This window comes from Pararge aegeria, chromosome 20, assembly GCF_905163445.1.
Source record: "Pararge aegeria chromosome 20, ilParAegt1.1, whole genome shotgun sequence".
Taxonomy (NCBI): domain Eukaryota; kingdom Metazoa; phylum Arthropoda; class Insecta; order Lepidoptera; family Nymphalidae; genus Pararge; species Pararge aegeria.
The window spans coordinates 6164780-6180926 of record NC_053199.1 but is presented as its reverse complement, the minus strand read 5'-3'; the positions used below and the strand labels follow the sequence as shown (position 1 = coordinate 6180926).

Genomic DNA, 16147 nt, shown 5'->3' with positions numbered 1-16147 from the left:
TAATTAGTAGTAATACATTACAGGAAAGCTTGTCAACCAATAACATGTATTTTACGTGAGATTGAAGTCAAAGGCTAACTTGTTTCGGAATAAATAAAATGCATTTGTTTTTATATTATGCTTTCTCAACTTCTTAAGCGATCATCATGAAATTTTGTGTACAAGTTCATAGAGATAAAAAGTTACTTTTAGAAAACGACAACCCGATCCTTGCGAAATGCTTAATGCTGCTTAATGCGTTAAGCTAAATCGCTTGGCGGTACGCCTTTGTCAGTAAGGTGGTAACGGCCGATGCCTCTCAAACCCAAGGAACCTCTGAAATTATAAATGACCATATTGCCTACGCTGGGTATCGAACCCTGAACCTTCGCTTATAACACCACAGCGCTCACTACTGGACCAGAGAGATCGACAAGCTCGATGAAAATTCACTTCATTCCGCACAACTTGAAATATAGTCCATCTGTAATAAAAAATAAATACAAGTTCTCCTTTGACTTTGTCATCGCAAACAAGTTTAGAAGATCCGACATGTCTGCTCTACATGTATGACTGTCACCGTAATACAGTTCCCTGCCAGTACGGTCAGTAAAAGTTGTTACGTCCCCGCTCTTTAATAAAGTCCTATTGACTCTGTCCACGAAATCTCGATTCACTGTTTGTTTTTAGCAAAATCCTCGTTTCACTGCCACACCATTTTTAATTGTGAAAACTTCGTTCAAAAGCTAAGCACATGCGGTCGAATTATCAAAATTGGTTTTAACCACAGCTGTGCTTTATTGCGATTGAAGTGGTGATAGCCCAGTGTGTAGAACTTCGACTTCACTTTCGGGGGGCCGAGTTCGAATGGGCCCTTGCTTCAACGGTTAAGGAAAACATCGAAAGAGGAAACCTGCATGCCTGAGAGTTCTACATAATGTTCTCAAAGATGTGTAGAGTCCACTAATCCGCACTGGGCCAGCATGGTGGGCCTTAACCCCTTCTCATTGTGGAAGGAGACCTATGCCTGTAGTTGGCCGGTATTTGGTTGATATGATCATGCATTATTTGGAAGTAAGATACATACTGGTAGAATATACATATAAACACCCAGACACTGACAAACATTCATGCTCATCACACAAACATTTTCCAGTTGTGGGAATCGAACCCACGGCCCTGGGCTCGGAAAGCAGGGTTGTTGTAAACTGCGCCAATCGGCCGTCAAATTACACAAATATTAATTTCACAAATATCTTCACAATTACGGTACTCTGTAGTTTGTAATTGAACCGTGATAGTTACACTCGAAATTTTCGCAGATAGTGTATTGCTGTTACCACAATAACAACCGCCATTCAACAAAAGTCAAGATCGGAAAATGGAATAGTACGGAATCCAACTCGCACTTGGCCAGTTTTTCGATAAAGTCGGGTAAAAATAAACCATGAGTTTTCAGCGGAAACTATTCAAATAGCATTATGCAAATAAGTCTCATGTAACAAATTCCCATTTCTACGAATATTTCCAGTAAGTAAATGTTCAATATTAGAAATTGCTGCGCTATTAAGTTTCAGGCGGAGATAATGTATTCTTTTGAGTAGTGAGAGCTTACCAGAGTCTCAAATATATTTGTAACTAGTAAACGCAAGATATGATCACTATTCTCTTTTTTTATTATTATATCATTTCCGCAGCAACATAACAACGGATTTATTTCTGTATATTGATATTTTAGGTCAGAGAGTTAGATATATATATATATATATATATATATATATAAATATAACTATACAAATATATATACTACTTTTTTTTCGAAAAATATGCAAGCTTAGGTTACTACTAAGTCATAAGTCCACCTTTTGCATTCTACGTTATTTCCCGAACTTTGTAGTGGTGTACCAATAAAAAGTATAAATTATACTAAATGAAAACTCCTAAAAAGCACAACACTAAAACACAAACTAAAATTACATCGTCCTCAAACACTCGTAAGCAAAAATCTTCAGAAAAAAAGAATATTAACTACTAATCTATGTTAAATTGTTATGGGACCAATTGGCATAGTTTGGACCAAATTTAAGAAGAATCACATAAATCGGATCATAAAACGTATTCGTTGTATTTACATAAAAAATACGAATTGAATTGAGAAATCCCTGCGCTTTGAAGTCGGTTGAAAATTAAAGTTTTTATGGAATAAGCGCAATTCTATTCTTACTCTTCCTTACTAGAATGGCCACGGATGTTGATAAATAAAAAAAAAATGTATTGTAGGTCTCAGTACAATACACAACATAGGTTGTATGTTTTATCGGTTGTATTTCAAAACATTGTAAAACCTTGTAAAAATTATAAATGAGTAAGTGAATTTATTGATTTTTGGTTCTATCGAGCAAATTTTGAATTTGTAACGTTATTTAACATTAGAGTTAGTAACGAAGAATTAGTACCTATATCCCAGCGACACTGCAGATACAACTACCAAAGAAAAACGGCTGAACTATTATTAGGTTTATTATTAGTCATTCATTCATATCCATTTCCATATTTTCAGATTAAAATTATAAATGTATTAGTGTGTTTATTTGTTATTTAATTGCTTGCTAAAAACAACACTGTATTCAATAAACTTTTAGCACATATATCTTGCACCCCGTATATGGGCATAGTATACTTTTTAACTGGGAAAAATCAAGCGGGATTTATAACATAACCTATAACCTATGAGCAGTTTAACAGCTTCACCGATCTTGAGTAACTTTTGCATCGAGATAGTTGACTTTCTAATTAATAAAACGCGGAAAAAGTCGTGGGCAAAAACTTTAAAGAAATTAAAGTTTCTATCCCATTTCAGCATTTGCAACACACTAATTACATTAACACACTAAAAGTCAGTACAACGGGTTAAGATTTTTAAATAATTTACACTATACATTTTAAAGCTAAGTTTATTGTATTTGTAAAAGTGTCATCTATGAGTATCTGCTAAATATAGGCCAAAATTATTTATACCTGTTGACAAGTGCGTCCATATTTCCTTGTAAGTAACTTATTTAGATACCTCTTTCGAAGTTATACACAGAGAGAAAATGATTTATTTGGTTTGAAAGGCATTACTTATCGAACTAAGAGTGTTTTCCTCGTGAAGTTTTCTTGGAGTATATTTACAAAGTTTTTTGTTATTTGAGTACTTATCTTGTTTTGATGGGAAAGTTAACGCCTCTGAGAAATAATAAAAGAACTTCGATTCGTGCCGGTTTGCAAAACTAAGGGTAAAAAAGACTAAGACTTGTTTGTAACTGGATGAATTCCATCTTGATTCAGTTTGTACCTTACTAATGCTCTAAACAAATCTAGAAAATAGCATGACAGACCTAAAGTGGAGCTATTCTATACTATTCTACAGGGAACTACTTACTATAAGTAGTCATCAGTAATTAAAGTATAGTATAGCGATTTGACAAACCAAATAAATATTTTACTAAGTAATTGTTGATGTGAAAAAACTTTAGGCGTTTAGGAAGTGAAACCAACTGGTATTCCGTCACGGCAAAAGGCATGACGCTAACGAATACAATCATGCCACGTTTTCACCCCCATGTATTGATTTATTTTGTATTTATATTTCGTAATCATGAATACAATTAAAAACTAAGAAAGAGAAAATCAAAATCCATATTTTATTTAACTATACAAAATATTTTCTTTTATGGTTAATGTCATTAACATGTGAAAATAATCGTTAAAGCTCTTCAACTTGTATGTTTCCTGCGGGTGTTGCACTAGGTGACTAAAGTAATATAACGGAGAACGGGAAGCAGCGTTCATCTTTGACGGTCAATTGGCGAAGTGGGCAGCGACCCTGCTTTCTGAATCCAAGGCCGTGGGTTCGATTCCCACAACTGGAAATTATTGTGTAATGAACATGAACGTTTTTCAGTGTCTGGGTGTTTATATGTATATTATAAGTATTTATGTATATTAATCATAAAAATATTCATCAGTCATCTTAGAACCCATAACACAAGCTACTGGGGCTAGTTGGCGATGTGTGTATTGTCGTAGTATATTTATTTATTAATCTTTGCTTTAATAGTAGTAGACTATTTACTGCGATGTGCGACGGGGTGTAAGTGGGTGTGGCTAGTACCAGTCAGCCTCCCAAATTGCCAACCTCACCTGCACGTGGTGCACCCTGCCGTTTAACCGACGAGGCTCTGGCGACCGACAAGTGGCGGTATAACCACTTCGAATTGGCTAGGCTGAACAAATGGCACAGACCGGTGTCGGGCAGCAGCGACGCCGGGGCGATCAGTCTAGCCCTGCGATGACCAACCCGCCTGCCCAGCGTGGTCATTATCGGGCATATCTTTAATGGGAAGGAGAAAAAAACCACAGCCCCTAGTTCCCGGCGGCCCCGCTATTCCTGGCTCTGGCAGCGGTTATGGTAACGGCGGGGCAAGGGGTGTTAAGAATCTCCGGCAGAGATTCCGCTGCCAACCCCGACGACTTGACCTGGCAACATACAACGCACGCACGTTGAGGACCGATGGAAAGGTGATTGAGCTGGAAGAAGTGGTGAGCAAGTTGCGCTGGGATATTATAGGATTGTCTGAAGTCCGGCGAGAGGGGGAGGACTCGATAATCTTGGAATCCGGCAACTTGTTTTACTACCGGGAGGGTGACCAACAGTCACAGGGTGGTGTCGGGTTTATCGTCCACAAGTCTCTCGTCAACAATGTTGTAAAAGTCGAAAGTGTGTCGAGCAGGGTAGCATACCTTATACTCAGAATTACCAAACGGTATTCGTTGAAGGTCATACAGGTATACGCGCCGACTTCGGCACACCCAGACGAGGATGTAGAGGTTTTGTATGAGGACATTTCAAAAGCCATACATGCCTCGAACACCTACTACAATATTGTGATGGGGGATTTCAACGCGAAGCTTGGCGAGCGAACTGGTTCAGAGTTGAGGGTGGGGCAATTTGGGTATGGGCAACGGAACCACAGGGGTCAAATGTTGGCTGACTTCATGGAGAAGGAGGGCCTTTATATGATGAACTCCTTCTTCAAGAAGCGGCCACACAGGAAATGGACCTGGATAAGCCCCGATGGTTCCACGAGAAACGAGATCGACTTCATCATGTCGACCAAACGGCATGTATTCAATGATGTCTCTGTGATCAACAGGGTTAAAACCGGAAGTGATCACCGTATGGTAAGAGGCACATTGAGTATAAACGTTCAACTTGAAAGAGTCAGACTGGTGAAGTCTACACTCCGGCCTACTCGTGCCCATATTCAAAACCCCGAGAGCTTTCAACTAGAACTACAGAACCGGTTCGGTTGCCTAGCAGATTGCGACACTGTGGACGATTTGAACAACAGGCTGGTGGAAACTGTCCAAACAGTCGGGTCCAAATTCTACAAGGCCCACCGTAGAAACAAGGCCAATAGGTTCTCAACCAATACACTCAAGCTTATGACGGAGAGGCAAGAGATGAGACTACAGTCTATAGCAGACGCGTCCGCTTACCGGCGGATTAATAGGCAGATCTCTAAATCACAGACTCGTGATATGCGGCACTTCAATACAGAGCGTATTAAAAATGCCATCGAGCAAAACAGAGGCTCTAAAGTGTTCGCTAGAGATCTGTCTATCGGTCAGAGCCAGTTGATGCGACTGAAGACCAATAATGGTAGTCTTGTCTCTTCCAAACCTGAGATCTTGGGTGAGGTTGAGAACTTTTATGGACAGTTGTACACCACAGTACAGACGCCTGTTGAAGATTTGGCTAAGGATCCTAGAGCCAAATTAACTCGACACTATACCGAAGATATCCCAGACGTCAGCCTATACGAGATTAGTGTGGCTCTCAAGCAGCTTAAAAATGGCAAGGCGCCGGGTGATGACGGAATAACGGCAGAACTCCTGAAGGCAGGTGGAAAACCGATACTGAAAGTCCTTCAGCGATTGTTTGATTCCGTTATTCACCAAGGCACAACGCCAGAGGCATGGCACAGGAGTGTGGTGGTTCTGTTCTTCAAAAAAGGTGATAATACCTTGTTGAAGAATTACAGACCCATCTCGCTGCTGAGTCATATCTACAAGCTGTTTTCGAGAGTCATTACGAATCGTCTCGCTCGTAGGTTTGATGACTTCCAGCCTCCCGAACAAGCCGGTTTCCGTAAGGGCTTTAGTACCATAGACCACATTCATACGCTGCGGCAGGTTATACAGAAGACTGAAGAGTATAACCGGCCACTTTGCTTTGCGTTTGTGGACTATGAAAAAGCCTTTGATTCGGTGGAAACTTGGGCTGTGTTTAGGTCACTGCAGAGATGCCGAATTGACTACCGGTATATCCAAGTGTTGCAGTGTTTGTACAAAAACGCCACTATGTCAGTTCGTATACAGGATCAGACTACGAGACCAATCCAATTGCAGCGAGGCGTGCGACAGGGAGATGTTATCTCCCCGAAACTATTTACCGCTGCGTTGGAGGACGTCTTTAAGCTTCTGGAATGGAACGGACTTGGCATCAACATTAACGGCGAGTACATCACTCAACTTCGGTTTGCCGACGATGTAGTCATAATGGCAGAGACTCTGGGAGACCTAAATACGATGCTCGATGGCCTCAGCAGAGCTTCTCAACAGGTTGGCCTACGAATGAACATGAGCAAGACGAAGATTATGTCTAATGCTCATGTTCCGCTTCAAACAGTAATCGTTGAGAACACTGCACTCGAAATTGTTGACGAATACGTATACCTAGGACACACGATCCAGTTAGGTAGGTCCAATTTCGAGAAGGAGGTGAACCGCCGAATCCAACTCGGATGGGCAGCGTTTGGGAAACTCCGTGCCATCTTTTCGTCAGAAATCCCTCAGTGCCTGAAGACGAAAGTCTTCGAACAGTGCGTGTTGCCAGTGATGACCTATGGCTCTGAAACATGGTCGTTAACTATGGGCCTCATAAGAAGGCTTAGAGTCACTCAGCGGGCGATGGAGAGAGCTATGCTCGGAGTATCTCTACGCGATCGAATCAGAAATGTGGAGATTCGTAGAAGAACCAAAGTTACCGACATAGCTCAACGAGTCGCGAAGCTTAAGTGGCAATGGGCCGGGCACATAGTTCGGAGAAAGGATGGACGTTGGGGTCCCAAGGTGCTGGAATGGCAGCCCCGTACTGGTAAGCGCAGCGTTGGTCGACCCCCAACGAGGTGGACAGACGACATTAAGCGCGTCGCAGGTAGCCGTTGGATCCAAGCGGCTCAGAATCGTGGAACTTGGAACTCCCTACAAAAGACCTATGTCCAGCAGTGGACGTCTATCGGTTGATGTGATGATGATGATGATTTACTGCGATCAAAATCCGCCTGCCCATCGTTTTTTTTTTCACTAAAGTTAGCTCGTGACTGTAATCTCACCTAGTAATAAGTGATGGTGCATTTTAGATGCAAGATGGTAGCGGGCTAACCTATAAGGGAATTTCTACGCGACATCGCACCGGAACGCTGAATCGCTAAACGGCACGACTTTGTCGGTAGGGTGGTATCAAGCCACGGCGAAAGCCTCCCACCAGACCAGACCAGAATAAATTCAGAATTATGAATTCCCAAATTGCTCGTACCGGGAATTGAATTCACAGCGCTCACCGTTGTGCCAGGGAGGTAGTCAAAATGGCTTGGTGATTGTGAGAGAACCCACCCGTTTGGAGAGGCCTTTAGCCCAGCAGTGGACTGTTATAGGCTGTTGGTTTCGATGATAGATGATATACCGACAGTTTTAAGGCGTCGGTAGGAGGGCTGCAGGAAGAAGGCTGAGGACTGAGGAAGTTGGCGCTCCAGAGGTCGTAGGTCTAGTCAATATTATGTACCGTTTTGACTTGTTGTAGTCAGAAGAGAGAGCAGTTTACAAAAATAAATCCAGCTAAAGCAGAATATTCTTTTTCCTACAATACTGTATCTATTTGAAGTTCAAGGTCGGGTTCGCTGGTAGTATGTCACGTCGCTCGTCGAATCTCACGAGCAATATACATCAAGGGCCGTGGGACCTATTCACGCGCGGTGATACGTTTGTTTGCGCCATACAATTATTTATTTCCTTTTCCGAGCACCGCGTGGGAAATAAACTTTCAGCTCCTGTTTTTCTAACGGAATATATGATTGTGCATAATATGTAGCGACCTCGCTGGCTCAGCGGTGAGTGCGGTTTTAAGACGGAGGTGCCGGGTTCGATTCCCGGAAACTCCTTCCTACTAATCTTTTTGGCCGTGGCGCGTAACATAAACGTGCTGCCAAGCAATTAAGCTTACCGATACAATGTCGCGTATGAACTGATTAACGGTATGGGTTCAATAGAACTGCCATACATCCTAACAGGTGAGCCCGTTACCACCGGGTAAGATTCAGGACATGTCCTTAGTGGTTATTTTATTATTATTTTTGCCTCAGCAGTGAGCGTTGTTTCAATGATTTCAGTTACATTTTGCATCATAATTTTCCATACTAAAAATAAAGCTGCACGGTTCGTTTTTTGAATTGTTTGTTTAACGCGCTTATCTCTGAATCTTACGGTAGAACTAGAAAAAAATTATTTGACAGCTTAAACATTTAGCTTTTACATTATGGCCCAAAAGAGCCGGGAAAACAAAGTGAAACACGGGTGGGTGATGCGGCGCGGTTGAGTTTTTGGTATGCCATATTTATTTCTTGTAGTCAAACATGCTTCCATGCTTATCCTCTATCTATAAAATGTCTTGTAATCTCCCGCGGAAACTGGAAATAGTATCAGACAGAGCCATTACAAAGTGTAGTCAGTTTCAGTTTTGAAAATGGATGAAAAAAAAAAGAACTTTAATGATTCACAAACACCTGAAACACTACAAGATTTTTAATTTGAAAGTTTAAAAACTACAATATTCATGGTTATAAGCGCTGATAGCCTAGTGAAGCGGAGATAGCCGTTAAAGTCGTTAGCTTTGCCTAGGTTTGGCTTAGAGTTAATTGCATTTTTATTTTAAGCATTAAAATATAATATCAATTAAAATATTGAACGGTTAAGGAAACACACCTTGTAGAAACCTGCATGAGTGTTCTCCATAACTTTCTCAAAGGTGTCTGAACTTCACTCTGCAGTCTTCCAATCCAAACTTGACCTGCGTTGTAGACTACAGCAATTCTCATTCCGCACGGCTAGCATAGGCACGGGACTATTATATACCCGGGAAAGGATAAAAATTTATCTTCTGCTAAAGCTTTACCAAATCTCAGAGCACTGGCACACAAGTGGAAATAATATATTTGTAATAATAAACGGAAGTAAACTGATATAACTATACCATGTTTCCGTGCTTTAGCAGTTGGATACGTTAATTATATCCCTTGTGGGGGGATACAATCGGGGGATATCATTTTTGTCTCCTGCCTGTGCTAGCCCTACAGAGACGAAACCCGTGTCTTGTAGATAGCTGGTAATGGATTGATAAAGATGATAAATAAAGACATGTTCATAAAGTTTGAGGATTCCCCAGATTTCCACGGTATCTCTGATCCTACTAGATACTTCGTAAGAGTAGGACCGCCCTTAGAATATAATATCCTTTTAAACGTTAAAAATACTTTAAATTCGGTCTATATCTGTTGGAGAAATCGCTGGACATATATAACAATTACGAGATACAGTCGAACATACGTACTTTATTTTAGTCAGTTAAATATAATTTACTGAGTTATAAAAAGAGAACGTTCTTTATGACGAACATCATTAACAAGGGTGTGTTTAAAGTTCAAGGTTTGGTCGGGGCATCGTTTGTTACCTAGTGCTCGCCACGTGCTAGGCGACCTGCTGTTTCTCTGATACTTTCTATTAAGAAATGGAAGTCTTTACAAAAGTCGGTTAAGTGCTACAAAGTTTCTGAGATCCTCTTACCGCTATAACCTCTTTAGAAATAGGTTACGGTTTAAGTGTGGAGATGTACGTATTTAGTTACTGCTATGTTGTATAGTTCATTTTTCTTTTGCATTCTAAATGCAACTTTTAACTTTTCGCCAATTCCAATACGTCATCTATGGCCTATCTATAGATAGCCCTTTTCAATAAACTATACTATAATACAATATATTACATATATGGATAGTTTTATTATTAATGTTAAATCTAAACGGTCTTGTTTGTAATAAATCAGATTGAAATAAACGATTCCTGGGAATACGTTTTTTATATTTTACAAGTATATTATATCATTTAAATATATACACGTTTGATCCATTTTATTTGGCAACACAGTCATTAAATAAAAGTTATTGAATACATATAATGAATTTTTTTTCGATGGACAAAACATTGTCGAATAGCTATAAGAAAAAAAAAAATATATATGTGAAAGTGTGTCTGTTTGTTACTTATGTTAGCCAAGCTCGGTATTAAAATATTAATTTCCTTAAGCTAGGTGCAGTTGTTGAGTCAAATGAAGGTACTTAACAAATAAACGAACACAGATGTAAAAAGAACTGTGGAGGGTGTGTGTCATTTTATTTTGATTTTATTTCAGGTGCGAGGTTCGGACTCGGACTTTACTGTTCGTTTGTCTTCAGCATCTTCTTATCTCTCGCTTTTGTGGGGTCAGGATAACAAACCTCATCCAACTTTAAGACACACTTGTTGTTTTGGTTTTGACATATTATGTTACGACAGAAAGTCTGCCTGGCGTCAACGTAATTTGGGAATAAACTAACTAATACATTTAAATTTATTTGTTTGACAGTGAAATCAACGATATCAACCTGGGCCTGTTGGTGGAGGTGTGGAACAAAGGTGTTATCTGGGACCGCGCTCTTGGCTACCACTACCTGCCTCTCACATCCGTCGCTTATGATGAGGTAACCATTCTTTCACTTTAACTGCACTTCTTATGGTTTTTTTGTAATATAAGAGAGAGAAATTTCACATTTATCTTTCTTTTAACGAAGAACTTCGGAGCCTCAAATTTTATTCTTTATTTAATATTTTTTTAAACCCTTTAGGATTATAATATGTGTTTCACATAAGAGGGATTAAGATTAAGGATTATGTATTTTTATTATTTTATATATTTATATTATGATTAATTAAGTCGTATTTACACACTAGGTACTTTTTATTTTTGTTTCTCTTGTATTCTCTTGTACTTTGATGCTACTCAGTCATCTTATCTGCTAAATTTTAGAATTAGTCCGATTTGCTTGCTCTCCTTTTTGTTACTTATTCGATAAATTACGATATGAAACGATATCCTCAATGACTTCTATTATAACTGTAGATCAGCGGATACCTTTTATGCACGTTGATTCTAAATCTGATAGTTAGAATAGAAAAAAAATTGCGCTTCGAATTTCATTTACCGGATATACATAACTTTGCAAAACTAGATAAAAACGAACTGTATTAATGAATGGTATATACATGCTAGTTATTGTGTAAACACTACACGTTCAACATTAATCAGAAGCAGGAGGTATTCGTTTTATACTCGTAATTCACTGCAACACCCCTTATTGACAATTATCAAACAATATCTTAAAACTGAAGGTATTCAGATAATTATTAATTGAATTATGTACTCTCAAAGTCACATCTTTAATATTGACAGTTGTTTATTTAAATATATAATCAAAATCATCTTAACATCATTGAATTTAACTGAACAAATATCACTCGCGCAATTAAAATGTAAACCAATCATTGAATCAAAAGTACTTGATTAATGTCATGTCGAATTGCTATTCGATTCCAATAGTTAAGACGGCGGGAATCAGAGAGACTCTTGTTTGTATCAAGCCGCACCGATTATTGTACGAAAGTACCCACGGATTACACGTGACATAAATACTCGCGGTAAATCAAATAATATTATGATTATTTTTTAAACGTTTCAATTAATTAACTACGAATTATTATAAATTTCCTATAATTGTAAATTAATTATACAGAGAAGCTGACAAATTAAATGCTCTCTGTCATCATGATCATTATTATCGTTATAACCCCATTATCGGCCTCCTATAGGACACGGGAACTCTCAGAATGAGAACCTTAACCACTAGGCTACTAAGCACCGCTTTCTATACCTCAAATCAATTACGATTACGTGATATATCAAGTGCATTATTTTTATTAAAAAAAAGTCGTTAAGTGAACATTACTGCGGTAAAAGAAGGTTGAAATAATGAAGCAGCAGTAATTTTATTGTGAAAAATTAAAGGTAATGGGAATGAGGCTCCCACGCAAATTAACAAGCCATTGTGACGCTTCAACGCTTCATTGAAAGCTTAACTTTTCATTGTTACAGACGTCGACTGGCGATGACTTTTATATATTTGTTTCGAAAAGTGTAACTTCGGAATACATGTAATTTACACTGCACGCTGATCTGTTTTATTACCACTGGAAAAGCTGTTTTCATGATTGTTACCATTTTGGCGCTGTAAATATGACGCCATACAAGTGTCTAAGAAACTAAAATTAGAATTACTAGGAACACTGTACTGTATTATTTGGCCTTTGCCTCATTTTGAGCTTCAAATGAGGAGAAATAAGCTGACCTTGTATAGGGACATCCAGTCCAGTATGTTAAAATTAAAGGTCAGTGATACTGCATCAATGTGGTCACCAACTGTGGGCCTCATAAGAAGGCGATTCAGTGGGCGACAGAGATCTATTCTCGAATTATTTGCGAGATCAAATGTCATGATCACAGTGGATCGATATAACTCAACGAGCGACATTAAAGTAGCAATGGGTGCGGTACATAGCTGGGGAAACTGATGGACTTTGGGATCTAAAGGTGCTGGAGTGGCGAGCTCGCCTCCTTAATCGCAGCGTTGTAGACCACCGACTGTTCGACATCAAACAAGTCGCAAGGAGCCGCTGAACGCAAGCAGGACAAGACCGTAGAAATCCCTATAAAAGTCCTATGTCCAGCAGTGGACATTATTCAGACTTGGAAGTGTAAAAAGCTAAATTTTTCGTCTCTCTGTTGGGTTTTTTTTTGCAATAGATTTTCAATATTGAATAGAACTAGCTTTTATTTCGCGAATGTTCACGACATTAAACTAAGTTGGTCCGCGGCAACCAAGCAAATCCCAGGTTTTTGGAGCTTGTTTTGGTGAATTTGTGTGTGGTGTGGCATTTAAAATAAAAAAAAACAATATTAAATATTGGATAGAAGCAAGTGTTTCTTTGCAGAGTTCCATCATATACAATGAAAATGAAGCTTAATTTATTGTGCTTCGCGAAAAGCAGTGGAATTTGTACGGTGTATTAATATTTTTTTCAATCTTTATACACCACACCAAACAGATCTTTTGCAACGTACTCTCTACTTATGTTTCGCTTCTTCATCGGATTATCCTCAGGTGATGATGACTTTACAATGAATATTTGTTAATAATTGTGTAGCTTAATATATTTAACAATCGATTAAATTTCATAGTCCCCTGACTGGTTGTCACGTTATTCTTTTCTAGCTCCATTGTAAATCAATTTCAAACTCTTCTTTATCAGCACTTAAATCTTTAGAACTAGTCTACAATACAATAATAATTCGCATTTTTGCCGTCCGTTAACTTGGTTATTCATAAAAAGTGAACAATTGGTATTTATTACAAGAGTAATAAGGAAAGCGGTGGTCACGAAGTGGTAAGGGCTTCAGCCTCTTCTTACGATGGGACAGGCCTGGCCCACACTAGAACTTGCATCATAGGCTAAGAAAATATCGTCAGGAAACCTGCTTGCCTGAGAGTTCTCCATGTGTGAAGTCTACCAATCCGCGCTTGTTTAGTGTCGTGCACTACAGGTAGGTAGGAAAATAATCAGGATGATACAATTGAAAAGTTTCTTATTTTAGCCTTTGATGTTGCCTATAAAGTATGACAAGACTATATTAACGTGCCTTGTAGGCTAGTTGATTAAATTATGTGTCATTACAGTTTTATACCTTGCAGTAAAATAGGTTTAATATGCTAATGGCAGGCTAGTACCTTGGACAGAAATGGTCATATTAACTGTACTTTTCTTCCTTACGATTTATAGTGCACAATCGTAAGGCTATAATTTTTCGAAGGTAATTTAAATGCCTAACTGATAGGAATCGTATAATCATAGTATTGAATAAAAAGGTAATTAAAATTGTAAACACTTCTGACAATAATGTTCTTAAAGCTAAGTAGAAAATAATTCATTAATTCCAAGGTACCATCACATCACTTTTCTCCTCAGTCTAGGGCAGTCGGACAAAAAATTAATTATCAAGCTCTTAGTTTTCATTTCGTTAGTTAATATTCCTCATTTCCTTTCAATGTAGAGTATACATAATTCTACTTGTCATTTTTCAACCCTTTCATTTGATGCCAATACTAAGGAGGTTCTGAAAAGAAAAAGTAATTAGCCATTTTGTGTAGGCGACCATCTTGTGTGGGCGGCCATCTTGTATTTGAAATTTTTCATAGTATTCTGTAAGTATTATGTTCAATACCATTAACTTGATAACCTTTACCGATTTTGATCCTACTTAGCTAAGCCGTACACGCAAAATTTATAGCACCCCGTCGTTTTTGCGTCGGGGGTTAGAAATCTATTACTTTAAAAAACTTTAAAAAAATTACATTTATTCTTGTTTGGTGTTTTATTCAATACATTGTACGTCTGCAACAAGATGAAGAACGCTGATGTTCAGCTTAGACTCGAGTGACGTTATAAATTTTAGAGAATTTCATAAATTTAAATGAAAAAATAATTCTATAGTTTGTTTCGACGTTGAATTTAATTTTCGTGCATGTATTTGGTTTAATTATTTAATAGAAGTAGCTAATCGGATGGGTAGCGGTTTATAAGTAGCTCGCTGACTTAAGAAGATGAGGCATAGGAAATTTACACTGGGTCGCCAAAGTATGGCACAAATTAAACTACATTTGCTACTCAGCTGCTGGTAAAAGCTACATGACCTATAAGACGTACTTATGCGAAAACGTCCCAAGCATAAAAAATAAAGACATTCGTGACTAATAGCTTTTACACTACCAGCGCTGCAAGCCGGTCAAGGGTCTAAAATGAATCTATTTTTTGCGTGCATTTGAGTAAATCACTGCCATAGTTTTTACTAAAATAAATCAGATACAGCCCTTACATCCCATGCAAAATTAAAATCATGTGACTACTGTCACTTTATTAGGTACGCGTCACGTAGGGTACGTACTATAAGCGTGTCGATGCATTTAGTAAACACTTAGAATGTTTTGAATTCGTTTGTATGGAAAAATAAATATGGTTCTTTTGATTTTATATTTTAACAGAGAAATAAATATACTTATGCATCCTTCAATATTATTTCGTAATTCTGTTACACGTTGTGTAGACGTGACGTAATTTCACTCTAATTTGTAAATCATGGCGGTTTAATTTATTGAAAATTAATTCTAATCACGCTTAGAATATAAATAAATATACGTTTTTCATAATATATGAATCTCATATCATTCGATAAATACAATATTATAGCGATTATTTGTTATCTGTCATCATGCCTATTATTTAATGGTTATTTATTTGTTCTTTATGTAATGTCTGTTGTCCATTGGTGGTGCAGCAAGAGTGCGGCGGGCGGTGGGTGGAGCTGGAGGCACAGCTGATGATGCGCGGCGGCGCGGTGGTAGGCACCACCGGGCCGACCGGCCATGCCTTGTTACTGGACTGCCGCTTCGAACCGCCTTTTGGTGAGTCCCTTTGTTTTTCTCGCACTAATTATTGTGAATAATTTATTGTACTTTTACAGCCGAAAATAACGGATTTACAGTAATGTTTTGACCTCGACGTCCACTATGCAAAGTGTGCATATATACCACGAAAAACGTGCCGCCATGCGATTTAGCGTTTCGTTACGATGCCGCATAGAAACCATAGGGATATGGGTTCAATATATGTGATTTACCTATAACCGTTTAGACTGCTACAATCTTAGACTGCACCCTCACTTAATATCTGGTGAGATTGCAGTCAAGAACAAAAATTTTTACTCAATGACTTGAACATACCTGCATTGCGTGTGTCGGTGGACAGCTTAATGTTTTTATTATTATGCAAAGTGCTAAAATTTTCCGTTCAACTTGGGTAACTACTA

The 16147-nt window shown here is 38.4% G+C and overlaps 1 protein-coding gene across 1 annotated transcript in view; it reads left to right on the top strand.

Annotated features, from left to right (window-relative positions):
- Positions 1-16147, top strand: part of LOC120632871 — a 137387-nt gene that overhangs the window by 68140 nt on the left and 53100 nt on the right. The window contains exons 4-5 of the mRNA XM_039902910.1: positions 10760-10874; positions 15617-15743. Coding sequence (XP_039758844.1) covers positions 10760-10874; positions 15617-15743 — 242 coding nt within the window. The remainder of the gene's footprint in view (positions 1-10759; positions 10875-15616; positions 15744-16147) is intronic.